This window comes from Vidua chalybeata, chromosome 4, assembly GCF_026979565.1.
Source record: "Vidua chalybeata isolate OUT-0048 chromosome 4, bVidCha1 merged haplotype, whole genome shotgun sequence".
NCBI lineage: Eukaryota > Metazoa > Chordata > Aves > Passeriformes > Viduidae > Vidua > Vidua chalybeata.
Window position 1 is genome coordinate 67,246,821 of NC_071533.1, and position 20,843 is coordinate 67,267,663.

The 20,843-nt window shown below is 43.4% G+C and overlaps 1 protein-coding gene and 1 long non-coding RNA gene across 4 annotated transcripts; one reads left to right on the forward strand and one right to left on the reverse strand.

The window, feature by feature from the left end:
• Positions 1-70: 70 nt before the first annotated feature.
• Positions 71-3,154, forward strand: LOC128786798 (uncharacterized). The gene is made up of 3 exons (XR_008430479.1): positions 71-552; positions 717-871; positions 996-3,154. It is a non-coding gene; the product is annotated as an uncharacterized LOC128786798 (long non-coding RNA).
• A 216-nt stretch (positions 3,155-3,370) lies between these two features.
• RNF103 (ring finger protein 103) lies at positions 3,371-20,540 on the reverse strand. Of its 3 annotated transcripts, XM_053940427.1 has the most exons (5): positions 20,207-20,540; positions 19,613-19,868; positions 17,359-17,498; positions 7,432-7,547; positions 3,371-5,398 (listed from the first exon to the last, which is right to left on the reverse strand). In XM_053940427.1, the coding sequence occupies exons 2-5, from the start codon at positions 19,836-19,838 to the stop codon at positions 3,820-3,822; spliced, it is 2,061 nt and encodes a 686-aa protein (XP_053796402.1). In that variant the 5' UTR covers positions 19,839-19,868; positions 20,207-20,540; the 3' UTR covers positions 3,371-3,819. The 3 variants fall into 3 exon arrangements, with proteins under 3 accessions (XP_053796402.1, XP_053796401.1, XP_053796403.1); XM_053940426.1 differs by lacking the exon at positions 20,207-20,540 and having other exon boundaries at positions 19,613-20,028; XM_053940428.1 differs by lacking the exons at positions 7,432-7,547; positions 20,207-20,540 and having other exon boundaries at positions 5,219-5,398; positions 19,613-20,046.
• Positions 20,541-20,843: the final 303 nt, after the last annotated feature.

The window sequence follows — 20,843 nt, forward strand, 5'->3', positions numbered from 1 at the left end:
CCCTCGCGGCTTCCCGCCAGTCACGTGGCGCTGCGCACGGCCCCGCCCCGCGCGGGGGGGCGGGAAGGCGCTGAGGGGCGGCGGGAGCGCTCGGCCGCGCACACGGAGCGTGTTTGTAACCCGCTCAAGGGTCAGTCAGGTTGGGAAAGACTTCTGAGATTATCGAGTCCAACCATGACCCAACACCACTATGGCACTGGGTGCCACGTCCAGTCTTTCCTTAAACACCTCCAGGGACAGTGACTCCACCATCGCCTTGGGCAGCCCATTCCAATGTCCAGTCGCCCTGTGAAGAAATTCCTCCTCATGCGCAACCTAAACTCCACTGGTCCAGCTTAAGACTGCGCCCTCTCATGCTGTCGCTGGTTTCCTGGGATGAGAGCCTGATCCCCACCTGGCTGCCCCCTCCTGTCAGGGAGCTCTAGAGAGCAATAAGGCGGCCCTGAGCCTCCTCCAGGCTGAGCTCCCCCCCAGCCCCCTCAGCTGCTCATCGCACATGTGCTCCAGAGCCTTCCCCGGCTCCACTCCCGTCTCTGGAATTCCAGCACCTCGGTAACTTCTTGGTGCAAGGGCTGACTCCCTCTCCGGCCTTTCCCCTGGGACATGCGAGGGCAAAGCTCATACGAGCCGATGGCCACCCCGGCCCCAGCTGCCGGGGCCCTTTCAGAGAAATCCCGCTAGCCAGGCCTGGCTCATCTTCATCCTCCTCTCCACAGGGTCACCTGGCTGAAATGAAGGGACAGCTTGGAGCCGCTCTGCTGGAGCTCCAGCGAGTCGTTCCAGCTCTGCACGGCCCAGTGCACAATCTGAGACTGAGAGCATTAGAAACAAATCAGTGATGCACAGAGCGCAAAAGCTTAGGAAGAAAAAGGTGCTATTAACTTAATCTAACTCTTTAATACCTTATGATTATACTTATTATTTAATTACCAGAGACAGACATTTTAATGAGTTACAAAAATGTACAGTTTCACCTTGGTCATCTTTCCCTCCAGAATCTAATGCAGAAAAAAGATCTAAACAAGCTTTGGAAAAGAGAGCTCTCATTTTGGACTGAGCACCAGCAGTGGGAAAGCCAGTGCTAGTAAAACAATAACTGATGAAATCGAGAGTGACAAAGAGCTTTAGAGATTATTTAAATCCATCCATCCTTTATTAAGCCTAATAAACAAGTGAATACCCTCACCTCAGTGGTTTGACATTTTCTGTTTACAATTGGTCTCCAGCTTCCAGGCACAAGACACCAGAGAATAAAACAATGCTTTAGGAATGTTTTGCATCTCAGTTGAGACACTTCACAAGCACTAGCACAACCCAGCCCTGCGAGGCAGAACGTGAGCAGCAAAACTGCTGACCTTGTTACAGGCACAGTCTTTGCTCCTTTGCTCCCGTCTCTGGATGTTCAACTGTCAACGCGTCAGGGAAGGGCTGTCTGAGATTCTGCACAGGGCAGAAGACAATGCTACTTGGATGATTCTGTTGCTACTGACACGAGCATTTCATAAAATAAACACATCCAACTGCTTTTTCTGTCCTGCTGGGATTCTCAATACACTATGCCAGCTGCTCAAGATTCTGTAACAGATGCGTTGCCAGGAACTGCATCACAACAATTTATATAACCCAGACACGAGGGGTCTAAACCTTCCTCCACAGCTACCTACTGGTCATAATTACCTGCTCCTGTGGATGTGCCCTCAGTGGCTCTCCTGCTAATTAAACAGCAGTTTGGGTCATCCATCAAAAGAACAGGATGAGTACAGCAACTGAGGCCACTAAAACAAGTCTTCAGCTGAAACAGGTGTGTACAAAGATTTGCAAACAAGGCTGAGCCAGTGCACAGGAGCAGAGCTGCTGGGGCTGTGTGTGAGGGTGAGGAGGTCAGCCTTCAGCAGCAGAGCTGCACTCCACGAGCACCCGGTGCTCCAAGGACACAGCATTGCTCCAGCTCAGCACTCACAGCATTTGGCAAATTGCCGAGGTACCAGCGAAAGGCTACAGCGGGCTGTGATACAGCACCTCGCTTGTGTGTGTCAGCACCTCAGCTACAGCTTTATTTATACTCACAAAACTTCTCCTTTCCCTTGGCAAGGTCTCAGTTCAGTGCAGATTTCAAAACAGTCCTGAAACAATGTGGATTTCAGCTATTCATGACAAGCACATATGCCATGCTGCTGCACAAATTGGAAGCAGAAATGATCTTTGCCCTCATTATGCCTCTCTGCTGCTCTGCTGAGGCTGTAATGACAGAGACAGGACATGTACTGGCAGGTCTCAACTGGAATAAAAATTACTTTCTGGACCACAGGAGAGTTGCTGATATTGTGCCCCTTGTACCTCTCTGCTTCAGTACTGCCCTGGGAAAAAGGAAATGTGAGAGAAAAAAAGGACTCAGTAAATTAAAAACAGCTCTTCTGCTAATTACATGAACATCCTCTTGGGAACACACCTGGTGACCGAGCTGTGAAACATTTGTTAATAAAAAAGAGCGTGCCCAGGTACCCTGGACAGATGAAACAATGCCAGCAGCTCTGTGAGCACCACCCTCCCAACTCTATAAAGACACTGGGAGATGGGTTGTAACTGCAAGGGGGAAGCTGTGTTTGTATTTCCTATTATCATCATCTTCATGTCATTATCCTCCTTTCATATCACATAGGCAATATTTAGGAAAGAAATAAGACAATTGAAAATATCTTTCTAGTTTAGCCTTTTTCTCTACTCATATAATCTCCTGCTCTTCCTCTTCCCCCTCCTTTTTTCTTTCCAACCAACAATTCCACTCTATTTTTAGCCAGGTGGTTTCTGAAAGGTACAACCAAAATCAGAGTTTCATACTGAAATAAAAAGAAAACAACAGGCTCATTTTTTATGTCTCCAAGGAACTATCAAAGAAATCAGAAATCACTTCAGAATGCCAGCACAGTTGGAAGCTGGCAATTTTTACCTTTACAGGCCACTTGTGTCACTGCATGACAATATTCTGCTCCTTCTCAAGAGTTTACTCTGCGGCTGTAGAGGGAGCTACCCTAAAGTCTTCCTAGATGTCTGCAGATGAGGGTACTGCAGAGACAGCTGCTAGAAGAGGGTCTCCATCTGGAAAAGCAGCTTGTAATCTACTGGAAAACCACATCCAGCAGAGAAGCACCTCAACACAGCAGACTTATGAAGGAAACAGTTCCCAGTGAAACACCACTGCCTTCTCCTTGGCCAGTGGCTCAGAGCACTGAATTTCTGCATCCCTAGGAGATGATTTATTAGTCACAGGAGTTGTGTTATATTTTTATTGTCTTCACAGATAAATCAGGCCAGCAAGACATCTGTAACCATACACACAAAATATTTATCAAAACAATTAACATTACAAATCTCCTTTTAAAATAATTTATTTCACCAATTTCTTTTTAAATGGTACTGTCTTACAACATACATTATTCAACAAAGATGTGCAGAAGAGACTCTAAAATAAGAAACACTTAAATTAAGCAATTGTCTCCGATTAGAATTTCAATTTCACCCACATCCCAACTTGTAAATGTTTGCTGGAATACGCTTCTCTTGTAGGCTTGATTTTTGTGCTTAACAAAAACAGCATCAAGTTTCCAGATGTTGAAGAGAACAAGTTATTTTTAAGGTAAGTTTGCATTCAGTTCAACATACAAGGCAACCAAATGATTCTGTCATTAACGTTAGCATCACGTATATTTTAGTTCACTGCACTAACATTTAAACTAAAACTTCACGTAATCTTTTAAGTGACTAACATTTAAAAGGCAAGCAGTAATATCCTGAAAGCTTACAAAAGACAGGGGCACACAGCTAAGACGGGGGCTCACTCGACAAAGGCTGCGGGTGTGTGTATGGCTGCTTTTTTTTGTAGGACGCCCACCTGCAGACGGGACAGCAGTGTCGCCCGCCCGCCAGCCACTTCATGATGCAATTCTGGTGGAACACGTGGCCACAGGGCAAGCCCATCAGCAGGCAGCCCTTTGCAAAATTTTCTAGACACACCACACATTCCGTACAGTGCAACATGTCGGAGGGCCAGGCTGACCAGTCTGGCTCCAGGTCACCAGCGGAGCTGTACGAGCTGTAGGACCTGGCTTGGCGTTCGCATGGCTCGTGGTGACAAGAGTGACTGGCACACGAACAGGCCTCAACGCCGCCCCGACGCTCTCCTTCGCTGCACCTGTGGAACGTGCTCAGCTCATCGTCCTCCGAGCCTTCTCTGTCGCTACTGAAGACCTCTTTGTTTTCACTGTCAGAGTCACTTTCGCTGTCTGGAAAGGTTTCCAGCATTTCCTCATCAGAATGGGCGCTGAGGCATTGAAACCTCCACATGGGTAAGTTTTTTATATAATCAGTTGGTATCAGAGGGTGAAGCCAGAGATCGGGGAAGGCCAACCGCTCCAGGAACAAATCTGGGTCTTCATCCCAATCTGAGTCAAAAGGGAAGTGTTGAAAAGAAGCAATGGGATGAAACAGGTAGCTGGTGTACCAGTCCCACAGGCTCGACAGCCACTCCAGATTATTAGCATTTACTTCATCCATGTTGTTATTGCGCCTTCGCTTCTTCTCAAAGTAATCAATTAGTAAACCATGGCCAAGGTACGTGCTGAGGAAGAGGGCTGGATGAGAAGAGTAGAACATCCAATCTGCCCTCACCCAAGAAGCCAAAGTAGTTGTGTTAGAGTACCTGAAGAGTTTTAAACTGTACTCATAAAAGCTGTCTAAGTAGGGTAGTTGCAAAAAACCTAACACTGGTAGCCAGGAAATAATTAATAGTGAATTATACGTCCCTAAAGTGCTTATAAGAACCACAAAACGCTTTATAGTGGCGCCTTGTGTGATAAACAGGTCCATCCAAGCCATCAGATTAACCAAAACTAAACTTAAAACAAATAAATCGTTAACTTCTGGTTGCAACGACCGCAAAAAGGAATCCATGGCACGTAGCGATATAAATTCACCAGTGTTATTTCCATACCTGTAAATCCCCTCAGGAGTCCTCAGTATGTATGATGGAGTCTTGTAGATACCAATTTCTGCCATGTAACTTTTATTGTCCCAGTTTTCCACGTTGACAAAAATAAACTCTACTCTTCCAGTAAACTTTACACTCAGTGCAGAGAAGAACGCCGGAGGCTGGTCGAGGTTGGCAAACAGGTATATTTTCACCCGGTACTGGTCACTTTTGTTCCATTCTGCTTTCAAATGTTCAGAGTTGTAGATGGTTTTAATCCGAGAGGCAGCGTGGGCTGTGATCCATTTGAAGATGTGCTCCACTTCAATCTTGCGCCCGCTGTATTCCTTAAGCATGACTTTTCCCTTGGAGGTACTGGTTTGTGGAACCGACATAATGAGGGTGGATTTCAGCCAACCCCTCCTCTTGCAGTATCTACAAAGAAAATGGTAGGTTAGATTCCAGTTTCATAACCCCAGAACTGAGTCCATACATTTCTATTCTAGGTCCAAAAATGAGACATGCTGTGCACCTGGGAGCCCTTATAATATAATAGCAGGAAATAAGGCTACCTAATATTCTCTGGCAAAACCTATTTATTCTTATAATACTTTTATATCTTAGAGGAATATTGTAAAGAGATATGCATTCATAAAACAGGAAGAGGAATAGTGTTAATTTTCACGGGTCATTAAAGTAAACAAGGCTATGCAGCCATTGATGCTTTGTAACTGGATTTGAATAATACACAAGCTGACTCTTTGCTTTAAAGCTTTAGTATTAGAAGCTACTTTTCCTTGGCCTTCCAGGCAAGAAGAAAACCACTTAAGTGTAACTCAATATCCCACAGCCTTACCAGTGCTTCCTTCCATCCTGGTTTTGCCAAGCAGCTGTGGGATGAAGTTGAGCAGACACTGGTCTGTTTGCAGTTGTTTTAATGAAGCTGACAAGTGTCCACTTCCTACTGGGACCAATTTGTCAAGAAGCAGACAGGCTAAGGGGTGAGGTGAGAGAGCTGGCCACAAAACCAGCGGAGCAGGAAGCACACACAAGGTGCTGGATGATTTGGGTTAAAAAAATACCCACGCTGTCTGGCAGGCAGATGGGATGAACCCCAAATCCAAAACTAAAAGAAGAGGCTCTTCATGGCTGAACCCTGAGTCATGGCCCAGAGTACAGGAACTCTCACAAGATCCCTTCTCTCATGCATCTTTCCTACTAATATCACTACACCCCCTTATCTAGTCCTCCTTTAATGAAATATCTGGCAAGCTTCAACAATCAAAATATGACCGAGCCAAAGGCATGCAGTGTCTGAGAACCCTGCACACTGGGACCACCAGTCTCATTCACTAGCCATCTTACCTAGCTCCTCTGTGGTTTTGGTCTGTCAACATGTATTTAGACAATTACAACTCCCCTTCCCAGGAATTTGAATGCAGAATTTTTAGGAACAGCTGTAAGATATTGCCCTACTAATAAAGGTGTCCTGATTACTGCAGCATGTAGTGTTCATCTGAATTTCAGCTGCCACCTGATGAAAACTATTCACAAGGGTTTACTTGACAAAACATTTTGTGTATTAAAAAATGAATTAATTTAGAACATGGTGTTTGATCAGAACATTAAGGCTACTTAGGAGATATGCAAAGAGAAACACTGCCAAATTTTTAAGATGTTCAAATACAAGATTATTTTGCATAAGCACTACAAAGCCTAAGAATTTCCTCTTATGATTAACATTGAAATTTCTGTAAACATTTAGGACTTAAGCTGTATAAGATGTGCGTATCCATACATGCCACTGGAATTCTAGACAAAGTCTCCTGTCATGTAAAGCAAACGCCTCCAACAAAATGTTTAAAAAAAGCCTCTTTTTACAGCAGCAGAGAATTATTAATAGCTTCTTTGGCTCTGCTCTTCTTCCTTGTTAGAAATCATATGCAAACACAGTGACTCTTGCACAGCACACTGTGTGTTGTCCAAGGGTGTGTGCCAGTTTATATATAAACATATATTTGTCAGGGAACAGGATTTGTCGGTAATTCTGGGAGGCAGGCACTGTATGCAAGGTTCATGCTAACCTGTGTTTCCCCTTCCAGATGGTGATATAACGATTCTAAAACTGGCTTTATAAAGCCAAAAATATTCGGCTTTGTCCTAAGCAAGCACAGTTTCTTTCCCTGAATACCTAGACTTAGTAAGGCCAAGCTCTTCTGTTCATTCCTCTCCACTGCTGTGTTATGCTCTCCACAGTCTAATCATGCATTTCCCACACAACGCTTTAGGAAGCTGCAGAGCTGATAAATAATGCAATGGAGCATTCTGAGCAGACTTTAGGAGAGATAAAAACATTAATAAAGCCACCTTCTGTCACAGCTACTTTTACAACACAGCGAGCCCTGCTGCTAGAACACAGCTGAGCCTTAAGATATTCCTCGGATTTAGATAATCCTTTAAGGATATACCTGGGGTCACTGGAACAGTTAAAAGTGCCAGTACGTATGCCGAATCTTGAGACTTTCTTCACCATTTTCTCCCAGTGGACTTTACCCACCAGTGGGCTTCTGTCGTTTGCTATGACCTATTGCCAAAAGGAAATATTGGTTTAGTATCAGAGTCAGTTTGGTTTCTGAAATAAAGAGCAAGTTTCAAGAAAACAGAGTGCTGGTCATGCTTGATACGCTTTCCCCTTCTTTTAGTACACAGAGTATGAATGTACAACTGGGAGTCATGGTAAATGTCTTTGGAGACTGAAGTGCTAAGACAGAAATGTGGTTCTGCAGAGGGAAAGAAGTGCATCATTGTGTTAAGAACATGTTAAGAAACTAAGATCAGTGGAAGTTAATAAAAACTTTGGTAAAATAACAAAATTATCATAGTAGGGGAGAGAGGGGTGCAGCAGGTTCCTCTTCTTTGCAATAAAAAAAAAAAAGACCATCATTTTATTACAATTCTCCCTCAGGAAGTTACAATATACCAAAGAAACATTGTCTCAGAGCAAGCAGAATGAGTGAGAATGCACATACCTGGTACCAGATTAAACTGCCAACAGCCATTCCTGAGCAGTGGAAACTACTGATTAAACTCCCAGATAATGCCTAAGGGTCTTGACTCCTTCCAGCTTTGCCCATGACTCACTCTGCAACTTTATGTGACTGTTCCACCAACTCCAGTGTCCCATCTGCCATTTCAGGATTATCACTTGCTGTGATATATCCCAAGGTTTAATTTGCTCTAACCCAGGATATTAAAGTACTACTTCAGGTTACCTCAATGTAAGCTTCTACTGACACAGATGATGAAGAAGCATCATTCATCCTCTGACTTAAAACTATACAAGGAGGGGGGAAAAACCCCACAAGGAGAAGAAAACTCTGCCTGCCACCAGCTGACAGGTAATTTTGAATGACATGACTGATCATGCACTATTCCATGAGCCATCACATTTTCTATTTTAGAAATGCTTCACATGCTTCTGCAGGCTTACTGGCAGCCACTTAAAATATATTTTTAAATTAAATATTGAAACTTCCATTTGTTAGATATTTGTTTACCCACCATTAAACTTATCCCAATCGTTTTCTGACTTAATAACCTCAAATGTCAGCTTGCTCCTGGAAGCTGGGCTGTCACCATGATTAACAGTTCTCTGTGGACATGCTGAGATTCAACCTAGAAAGTGTGTCCAGCCTTTGAGGCTCATAAATATTATCTGCTTTGTGGTAAGTAGCAGCCTCTCAGAATCTTAAAATAGAAGAATTCACCGAGCAGAACATTCTACATAAGGAAACAAACTGAAGTCACAGATTACATTCCTATGCCACTAAGCCCAAAATGTTTAAATAACACTGGAGGTGAAAAATCTAGGTAAGAATCCTTCAAGTTATTCTTAAAACACACACATCATATAGAAAAGCCTTTTTGATTAGATAAATGTAACCATCACGCACTGAGACAATCAGCTGGGAAATCTACTGTATTACATCACCCAATGTGACTGAAGCTTTGGGTATTTTAAACTTCTTCCTTTCATGCACTTCAATCAAGGGAGACCAAATTCCTAAAGACACCCTAAAGCCACATAATATCCTTAAAATATCCTCGGAGCTACTACAGCATGATAAATGCATCCAACGTGGCAAGGAATCACTATGTTTTATTAGCAAGCATAGAAGTAAAACTTTGGTGACTGGATTACTCTTTGGTACAACCACTCAGAGACTGGCTTCTTCCAAAATTCTGTGTGCATGTTCTGAAACAGTGACGAGAGAATGTTAATGTGTGCAGGAGGACAGATCCTGCTCACTGTTTCTTCTGCCTGGCACCACAACACTCCCTTTTAGTGTCAAGACAAAAAATTGTTGCAAATACAATCACCATTATATTTTACTGTCACCTGCCTGTACTGGTGGAATATTTAACAGCAGCTTAATTCCTTTCCTATGAAAAAGTCTTTCCTCTTGGAGAAAGTTATTTGTACTGAAGAACAATGACCTAAGTAGCAGTCTGTATTTTGTAACTACATAGAGGAACCCTGCTATTGTTTTGCACACTGAAGCTTCATAAAATATTTTGGGCTCTTGCTTTTTTATGTCATTATGGAAAAAAAATCCAACTAAACATGTCCATTGCAGCTGCTCCTTGCAGACAACACCCACTTACAGCACTGGGAGTTCACCATGCCAAGGCAAGGCTTTGTATTTTGGAAAGCAGTCACTACCCCTGTGCATGATGGAGTCCAAGAAAATACTGCAGGTTAAGCAATCAAAATGTACTTCAGTTTAAATTAAAAATAACCTGCAAACACTTGTAACAGATTTTATTTAAGAAGTGTGAATTTTGATAGGAAATTTAACTTAAAAACCTGTGACTGAGGAGACTGGGAATTTGAATGTGGAAGAGGCCTGGAAGTTCTTCAAGCCCATGGTGTTAAAGCTATCAGGATTTTATATTTCAAGTAAGGAAAAAAAAAAAAAGTTGCCAAGTCCTGCACTTCTTCCTAGCAATCACTTCCAAAGAGAGGTTAGAAATAGTTTGACAATCTACAAGGATTGAAATGAAGGTCAAAAGGAAGAGCTATCAAAGAAAGATATGCAAGGAAAGAAAAGTAAGGAAAAATGAGCTATTCAAGTGAGACCACACAAAGACTATTACAAGCTGTACTAAAAGGTTTTTCAGTCATATGAATAAGACTAGAATGGGGGGAGAAGCAGCAGGATCACCAAACAATGAAGACAGGATAGAAATGTAAGATAATTTTCTTTTTATAGTTAAATTAATACCGTGACTCAGTTTTCAGTGAAGGGGGAAGGGGGGTGGCTGGCCATGGACCAGTTAGCAAATTTATGGGAAGAAACTACATCACCTGAAGGTGAAAGAAGAAGTCAAATAACTTAATACACTTAAATCAGAGTAAGCAGGACATCTCTATCCTAGAACTGTAGCACAAGCACACAGGATCACAGGTGAACCTGTGAAAATTTCTTGCAAGCCCCTGTCAGACCAATTCACATTTAGACAGGACAGAAACAAGTTTGTAGCTATATTTAAGAGCAAATGAAAAAAAAAAAAAAAATCCCACCAGGTTGATTTCAATAGGATGCAAAACTATAGAAGTTTTAGAGGTGCAGAGACAGTTGCATTTTCCACTCTTTCCAGCATGCAACTACTAAAGATGCATCATTCTTGAGTGAGAGAAACTTCCCTGAAGGAAAAGAACTGAGTTTCAAGAGAAAAAGGGAATGTAGTACCCTGTTTGTAGTTTGATAGTGTATCATGTATTCTGCCACATGGAAAAATTACATGAGAGCTACAGATAGGCTTTTATAGTGAGTGAAAAAAAAGTTAGTTCTAAAATGAGCAAGAAATTTCCTACAGCAAAAAGTCATCAAAATGCCAGAAACTTAGACTTCTTAATAGATTTACCTTCGAGCTCAGTTCAGCATTTATTCCCATTAATGCCCTTCCTGTGGGAACTTGAAGTCTCCCAAAGCCATTTGTAGTAGACATAAAACTGGGAAGCACATCTATGTGGGAAAGAGGATTACAACACAATGCAGGAAGAGCTGCACAAATCTTGTAATGCAGAGTGTCACACATGAAAATGGATTCAGTGATGAACAGGACACTTGGGGAGTTCATCAGTTAGAAACAGCCACGGGAGGAAACGCTTGGGGCTATCAGCTGCTCCACAAGAAAACACGAACCATCAATATTAACTGGCTGCAAAACAAGCAAAGCCCAGGGTATATCAGACCTGACAAAACAAACTGGTTGATTGACCTCACTTACTGGGAGGAGTGTGGTTGGCATCAGGACTCTGTGAAACTAAAGGGCAATGTCGATTTATGTCCAATAGGAACAAATTAGCCCTGAATACACCCAAGCCAGAAGTCAGACACACATTTCCAAGAAGAAAACAGTCAACAGGAGTATTTGAACAACTTACAGTGTAAGAGAGACAGCAAAATATTTTCTAAACACATATTGTACAGTCTAGCAGAAAGCTGAACTAGCTCATCAGAAAGGTCCCTTTCAATCATACACTCTATTTAATGTTACAGAAATAAAGCCCAAGCTCCTGGGAGAAGGTACCTTTTAGGAGATCAGCTAACACAGATGGGAAACAAACATCACATCTGGAGAAGCACAAACCCTCTCAGCTTTGCTTATTATTAGCTATGTTCACAATCTGTGACATATCACATGTCAGAGTGACAAGTAAGACAATGAGGGCAACTCAATTAATCCATTAATCACCTAAATGGGCTAAGGGAATCCAACAGGATCACAGTAACCCTGCTATGTAACAACTTCACAACTTCACAGAATGGATCTGCTCCCTAACCCACACCTAACCCAGGCCAGAGGACTGGCTGACTGCAGGGTCTGAATAACCATCTCTCTAATCCTACAAATGCTGAGATTCTGATGATTTCAAAAGACAATTGAAGAGGGAGCTTTTGCAATGGAAGAGTTCTCATGACACTGAATTACACAGAATTACCCCCAAAGAGTTCAGTCAAGAAAGTAAATAGAAAAATAGAATTATTTTGATCTATATGTTAAAGTAGTCATAGTTATGACATTAAAGAACAGACTTCAAGAGCAAATATCCCAGAGCCAGTAAGATACAAACACTTGGAAAAACAGGACTAAGTCAGCAAGACACTTTGCCTCTCTTGCCTAATCCAAACCCAAAGTGTATTGGGCAGGTGCATCAATATTGCAATAGCTACTTTATAACCATTACAGATCCAGCTGCTCCTTAATTTCCAAGTATCATTAAGCATTTTAAAAGACTATTTTATGAAACATAGATTCTTAAAATACAAGTAAAAATACGACTGAAAATCAAGAGGCTTGAGGAAACACAGCTGATGTTAAGAGTTTGCTGTAGCAATGCAATATGCAAAGACAGACTCCTTTTTTTGCTACCCCTGAAGTCCTTGAGCATGACACGATGACGACCTCACTTGAGCATTATCCTGTTTTCCATGCAATTAAATCAGATTTTGTTCAATTTCTTTCAGACAGGTATGCAGAGATCTCAAAGCAGGTCACAGGAATGATATTTGTTCTCAGCAAGTTTTGAAGCTCGCTCACAACTAAAAAGTGTTCAAATATCACAAGGCATGACAATGAGTCAGAGAGGGGCAAAAGCAGAACAAACACCTCATGTGCTCCAGCTCTCATTATTTTAACCAATTCTAGCTGGGACAGCAAGTGTCAGGCACACCTGCTCATACCAACAGCACACAATTTCAAATACACAGTAATTTTGTCACAACTTGGTTTTACAGCTCAGCCACAAAGACAACAACTCCAAGTGCTCCTCAGCTCTGGGCACTAGGGCACTGTGACAGACTTGACACCATCAGGAAGACCAAAACCCATTAAGTAAGAGACACCATTCCCTGCTGCACACACACACATCCAGGTAGTTCTCCCAGGAGTCAGTCTCACCCAGCCTCAGAAAGTCACTCTCCACACAAGGAATACAGGCATTTGAATCTGAAAAAACCTGTGTAGTTTGCCAAAGACAAAAGTGATTTCAAACTCATTTAATGAACTGGCAAGGTTGTATGAACATGAGAATTGTCTGTCTGGTTCAGTGGTTTCCAGTTTGAGACACCCATGCACTCCTGCACAGTGCCTGCAGAGGGTAAATGAGCAGAGGAAACCTGATATTACTGTAAAGATTCCATGCATGCTCTGGAAAACTTTTAGGGGTCCACGAAGATAAAAAGGTTCAAAAACTCTAGTCATAGAAGCCTTTTTCATCAACAGCGATGCTGCAAACTCTGCTTCTATATAAAAAACAGAAGTAAAAATACAATTAATTATAAATGGACTGGTAATTTACTTATTAGAAGCTTGGGAAAAAAGCTCACTTATTCCAGATAATGTCAGTAAATTCCTACATGAATGTCTGCACTTCTATTAATTCTGAAACATCTCACTTTCTGTTTATTATTTGACAATGTGTTAATGGAACTGAATTTCCACTTAGACTCTTTCCTAAGAATTCATAACTCATTCAGAATCCACCCATATGGACTGCAGATATCTGAAGATTTTTTGCCTTTCTTTTCTGAGAAAGAGATTGTGAGAAATCACATCAAAATAGGCAAAGACTGCATCCATCACAGCATGCAAAAATTAACCACCTCAAAATTATGTGCAGTTTCTCCAGGGAGGTGAGGTGACCTATGCACTGATCTGGACAGTCAGTTATGCTGTCAGTTAAGTCAGAGATTGAGAATAAATGAGCTTCTGCAATGAGTTAACACAGATACACAGGCGCTACAAGGACTAATATATTCCAGCTGATGGTGTTCTGCCCCCTTGACTGGATATGAAGCCTCTCAAGAAGAAAACTGAAACTTAAAATCAGGTATCCCGTGGTAAATGATTCTGAAGGGCTATTGGAAAAGACACAAATACTGAATTATGTATTTTGAAAGAACTGAGTGTTTCCGCTTTGTTTCTTTTTAGCAAGAACAGCTGATCACCTGGCAAAATTCAGAATGCAAATAAATATGAAAATCACTCATCCTACGTGCAAGCAAAAGGAAGAACAAACAAACCATCACCACCAAAATGCTGTAGGCACATCCCTTGCCCTGTGACTACACTACTTGAACTAAAAACTGAGACGCAGAATAGACTGCAGAATTTTATATCCACAGTAATGGCTTTTGCAGCTCTGCCAGACACAATCAAAAGACACAGACACAATCATACTTCACAATCTACCAGACACAATCATATTTCAATGCCAAGAAGAAAGTTCCCCTTATTTCTCTCTGCCACTATGTTATAGTGGAGACTTTTAAAATAAAAATATACATTCATTTAGATTTTAACTTCATTCAGAGAGGAGTTTTAGCTGTAGATCATTTTCAAGAGGCATAGTGACTACAATACTGTTGGATGTGACAGGCTTCTAGAGACTAACCAGAGCCTGGAAAAGTAAGAACATTACATACAACTCCCCTAACCAACAAGAGAAGCAGCTCCAGAAACTACAGGTCACCCACCCCCTCCTTGCCAGCCAAAGAAGTGCACAGCAGCAGCTGGCAAGCAAGAAGAACAGCATAAAAGGAAAGGTGATGAGATCATGAGCTAATAGGAGAAAGAACATGCTGCTGTCTGTGGCTCTGTGGAAGTGCCACACAGGAGCTGTGAACAGCTACACTGGTAAACAAATTACCACTGCACCAGGATGCTTTGCATGTGGATTTCCAGAAAATAAAGAAACAAAGCCACAAAACATTTATTCCCTGTGTACTGACTTTGACTTTCTTCACAGAACTCAGCTTGCTGACCCTAAATGATAAACTTGCACCTTAATTTTTGTCAAGCATATCAAGAAATAGTAATTGTTTCCTTTCTTTTCCTTCGATTCTCTGCAGACAGTGATGGCTATCACACTCCTAGCCTGCGCCACATCAGAGATTTCATTTATATCACTGGAAAATAAAAATCACCTCCAAAGTCTCAGTCGTCTCATACACCATCACAAAGCGTTCAAACCAACTCAAGCAACAGCCACTGTGCCAGCTGAGACAGAACTGCTGCTCTCCAGCAGCCCCCAGAGAACAGGAATTTAGGGCTCAGGATACTGAAAAAGATCTGGAGATCCTTTCTGCTTCCCAGCCAGCAGCAACAGAGCAGGGGAATCTCTGACCTTGCCCATGGTCACCAAACCCACCCATGAGGCATCCTCACTCCCCTGCACGAGCATCGAGCTGGTTAATTAGCTGGAAAGTTTCCACAGGATTCCAAACAGCAAAGGAGGATGGGCAAGGGAGGGAATCAAGCATTAGAACTGGGAAGCAATAGTAAAAACCAGCTCTGCAGGGATGAGGTCTAAGACAAGGAAAACCTGTGAAAGGATATGAAGAATCCAGCACAGGAGTTATCCAGACAGGAGTTGTGGTGGGGAATAGAGCAAATGAAAACTCAAAGCGATGAAAACTTGAAAAGCAAGAATGAAAAATAGAAATTCGACATCTCTTGTGGTTTTTATTGTAGAGAAACAGACAAATAGTGTTCAGCAAGTAAATTATTCTGTAAATTCCACTAATTTTTTTTTCCACAGCTATTGTGACCAACTGAATAGCTGTGCAAATATTTCCAGAATGATGACAACATTCATCACACTGGCGCTATCAAAACACAGCCTGCTATTAGGATGCTATCTGACCTGCTATTAGGATGCTAGTGGAAAATACATTACAAGTAAAATTCTGCAAGCAAGAGACAACAGAGAACTATCATATTTCACCCTTGTGAGCTGCACAGGGAGGAGGGAAGGTTTTTCACAGCATATTCATGCTTGTATTTGTCAACTAGCTTGGGGACATGTAAACTGCCTTTCAACACTCTCTCTCTGCTTGAAGAATACCCTCCTGTATGATTTAAACCACAAACTTGGATTCAATAAACTCCAAATATATCCTTCCCAAAACACAAATGCCATCCTGAGTCTGAAGGTAATATGTCCTCTTGTCTATTTGGGGATGAGATCTGATGTGGCGACAGTGCAGGTCGAATGCGGCAGGCACATTCTTCTTTCTCAGAATTTTTTCATAGAGGAGCACAGAGAGAAGAAAGAGAAAACAATTTCTATTTCTGCTCCTTGTTTTTCCCATGTGGGATGTCTTTGGAGAATTGTTTACCTGGGGTGATTGCTTAATTAGATTCTGGTGAGGATTGTTTGAGCCTGATGGCAAATCAAATCCACCTGTGTCTGGACTCTCATGATAGGGTCACAAGTTGTGAGTTAGTTAGATGTGGTAGTTAGAAAAAGTAAATATGTAGTTTTAGTATCTGCTTTAAATAGTATATAAATGTATTATAGTATAGTTATAATAAAGAAATCATTCAGCCTTCTGAACTGGAGTCAGATATCAGCATTTCTTCCCACCGGGTTCACCTGCATTTACAATAGTCTAATAAATAAGATTATGAAGATTTAGTGACTTCATGTTAAATAGAAAACATGAAGTGAGACCAGACAAACCAGGTAGGAGCTGTCAATGGAACAATTAATTGCCTGGTGGGGAATTCACCTGATGTGGCTGTTAGGAGGAAACTTATGCCTTAAAAAACACCCTCTTATCAACAGATAAGTTGACATAGAAAAATAACATTTTGGTCTAGGTTACTTATGTTCTCAGGAATGATGATTAACTGCTTCAAAATCCTATTGGAAAAAGTCTGTCTTTATTTTCCTAAATGATCTCTTGTTCTCATGCAGCCCTTGGAAAACAGGCTGTAAAACTGCTGGACACAAAAGGCTTGGGAGAAAGCTAACTTCAAGCCACTGGAATATGTCACAGAAGCAGCCTGCTAGTCTGGGAAGTTGGCAGACTGAGATCCTTCCTGCCTTTGTGAAGAGCCAACAGAGATTTTACAAGCACTCTAAGCCCCTTAGACAAGCAGAAACTTAAACTAGTTGGGTCTGAGCATGTGATGTAAGCAAAAGGAAGAGCAGCACCAGGAGCCTGTGCCAGCTGGGAGTATCTGTACTAATGCACCTACTTCACACATTACAAGGCTCCTACAAACCCAGGGACAAGGACTTGCATACTCTGTGTACTGCTTCTTTTCTGGTTCTAAAATGCCAACTTTTCAAAAGGCAATCCAAAGAATAACAGGCTTTTTTTTTTTTTTTTTTCTTCCTGTCTGTATAGGAACTCTGGCACTTCCAGCCTTTCTTGTTTTATTTCTCCATTCCTCATCTCCCGGATGAAGTTTATCTTTGTCACCATCTCTCTGTTACAAGCTTTTACAACTAGTTAACTACCCTCATAAACTCCTCCTTTGAAACACATTTTGGGTGTGATCAATATATATTAAAACAAAAGGTCAAATTTATATACCTGTACCAGCCAGATCCCATCTTTTGTGTCTTCTACAAGCTCATAGAAATGCATTTCACCACTGAAGTTTGTACTGGAAACTGATTCAGAGGCCTCTTCCTCTTTGAGAGCTGAATAAAGCTCTCCTTCCATGAGGTCTCCTGAAAAAGAGACAATTCGGAAAAATTAAATTAAAATGGCACTGGAGAAAGATTACTTCATGGATTCTGGTAACAGTTTAACTAACTATATTTGCATGGTTGCTCAGAGAACCTTTTCAGTACAAAGGTAGCTAAACCTTAAGTTGTTACTATAATTCTATCTCTGGTGACATGACTGTGAACATTTTGACTTCAGTCAGACCACAGATGACATGAATGCTCTGCTTCTGATTACACAGATGCACCACACATGCACGAGCACACAAAGGAATAAAAGAACATCTTCTAAGGCTCATTCTCTGCAAATAAGAACATGCAGTGGCTGAGAGCAATTTTAGTCGATATATCTTTGCTTTCGTTTCATAGGATTGCAATTTTGCAGCAAGCAATTTCCTAACACTGATAATTCAAACAGACTTCCAGAATTTCAATCATTAATTCTGGACCAAAACCCAGTGTATGTGGTCCTATTGCTAGTAAAAATCTTGGGCAGAATAATTTAGCTGTTGGCTTTTGTTTGTACAGTTGGGAAAAGTTCCCATGAACTCCAAATGCAGCGACATAAAGAGCTCACGGTAAAATCATCTGATTATGTTTCCTTTGTAATCTCATTTCCTTCTCGTGTTTTGTTTCACAATCATTACAAACACTGTTAATGACAACCCGCATTCTAGTAACTAATCTACTAAGCTTTAAGAAATGAAGTCTTGTCCAAAACCAGTCTCTTTAAAAAGATAAAAATAAGTGCAACAGCTGAAACCCTTTAGGGGTTTGCAAAAATATTCATAAAATTTAGAGGGAAAAAAAAAAACCAAAATGCAACCACAGAAAAATGCTGCAAAGCCTGTTGGTATGAGAAGTGTTTCCTTGACATTTGAAGAAGTTGGTTAATACAGTTTGTTTGGAGTTAAACACTTCCCTGCAGCATATGCAACCCAAACATCATGACATCATGAAAGTACCTGACAGCCAAGGAGTGAAAGTGATTGGAAACAAAAGTGAAAGTGCCTAATGCTTTTTACTGTTGGAGCAGCAAAGCCAATAAACAACATAAAAACATAAATAAACAATGAACTGTAACAGCAAATTAGATTTAAATGCCTAGGATTAATATCAATTATTTAAACCAGCATTTTTAAGGTTATATGGCAGGCACTACATCCATACAAACCCTTCTCCCTCCCTGTCCAGACATTAGAGACCCTCACTGCCTATCCCGACTGCTGGGATTTCTCTCTTGCCTGGATCACCAGCCCTTCCATCACTGATTTAAAAGCAACTACTCACATTTTCCTGCTTGGCTGGCACTACAGCTATTACATCAGCCCCATCTCCCAGTCCTTGGGGCCAGCTCCCTCCGACTGCTCCAGACAGCATCCTTACTTTCAGGACACTTCTGCCATTCTTACATCTCCACTGCTCTTCATCAGCCCCGGGAAGTCCATCTCTTTCACCTGGTTCTCCTTACTTCTGAAATGCCTCCCTGCCTTTTTTTCAAGCTGATTTTTATATGCAGGAACTAGTTCTGCTCTCCTTGTGTAAAACCATCTCAACCCTGGGTACCCATCCCTTGTGCTCCTCAGCTATGAAATCATCGCTTTCCTTGGGGCCCATCTTGATAATCGTACCTGTAATAAACCCAGCAAACGGGTGGGAATACAGGGGAACAAGCTGGCCCCAGCTGTAAACAGTAGCCTACTGCAGCTATTTGGAGTCTCTCCTCCGCGTTTTTCACGGCAGACGACATTCGGTCGCATCTGTGCCACCCGCACTGACCCGACCGCCCGCAGCGGAACTCCCGGGGAAGGGGAGGGAAGGGCCGAGCCGGGCAGGGACGGGAAGGGCCGCTGCCGGTGCCCCGTCCAGCGCAGGCCTCTCACTCGGCGCAGCCCGCTCGGGCTCACAACGCCGCCGGGCTTTGACCGTCACCCCCCGAGGTCCCCGGGCTCCCTCCATGGACCCCCTTGCTGGGGGGAGCCAGCTCGCCCTCCAAACCCGCCCTGCGAAGGGAAGCAGCGCCCGCGTCTCCATCCAAGGGCGGCCGGAGCCCACGCGGGGGTGGCCGGGCACCGACCTCCGTCCGTCCCCCCGGGTCACGGGGGAGCTCCGCGTACCTGACTTCTCCACCAGCTCCCGCACATCCTTCTTCTCGGGCAGCCCCGAGTGCCCCAGCCCGCGGCACTCCAGGATGGTCCGCAGCTTCCTGAAGCTCAGCGCCACCGGGTCCACCAGCTGCGTGGCGAGGAAGCCGCTCTCGTACCACGCCACGGCCTCGAACACCCGGGCCAGCACGAAAAGCGCCAGGAAGTAGAGCAGCAAACAGCACAGCTTCACCCACATCTTCCCGGGAGCGCCGAGCCGGAGGCCGGGCTGGGGAGGGAGGGAGGGGAGCGGGGGCTATCAGGGGAGCGGGGCCGCGGCCCCCCCGCCTCCCGCCCGCCGCTGCCGCTGTCCCCGCCCCGGCGGAGCCGCGGAGACATAACAGTGACGTGAGCAGCCGGCACCGCCCCCTGCCCCTTTTCCCCCTTCCCCTTTTCCCCTTCTCCTTCTTTCCCTTCTCCTTCCCCCCCCCCCCCCCCCCGCCGTGATTCAGCACTGCGGCCCGACCCCGCACCACCGGGCTCGGGGGGTGGTCGCGTCCCTGTCCCCGGCGGCAACTTTGGACCCTGCGGCTGCGCTTGCTGCGAGAAAAATAATATATAAAATACCTCGGATATCGAGGAGGGAGAGGGCAGGATCCGACTCGGCTGACGCTTTTCATTAAAATAAAAATATTTACAGAGCCAGAACTGGGGGCGGATATTTGCAGGGCCGATCTAGTCGGGCAGTTTTAGTGCAGCTCAGTGGACACAAGTTTATTTGGATTCGGGCTGCTGGGTGTAGGGATCCCTCATCCTCCGCTCCTCATTCCCGCACGCCAGCCCCGCTCCCAGCCCTTGGCTGGCGCGAAAGCAAATTCCACAGTGAGATGCATCTGCGCGGGTCGGAACTCAGACTCTGCAGCTTTGCCTCGGCACTCGAGCGCTGAGAGCTTGTGCCAAAGCGACAGCCAAAGGCAAGCGTGAGCTGCACCCCGGCTTCGGACAAGGGCTTAAGTTGGGTCTATGCACACATTGGAAGCGTTTTGGAGCGCAGCATGGATCCCTGCTGAAGTGGATCCTCGAAGAACCATGCCGGGCTGTACAAGAAGTGTTGGCCTGCAAAGATACAATTTAGCCTGCTACAAAAAATGTACTAAAATCTAACTACTGTGTTGAGATGAAGGCTCTCCTCTGAAAGAATCTCAACAGTGCTTCTGAATATTCAGTTATTTTAAGAATCTATAATTTGCATGAAAATTGGCAG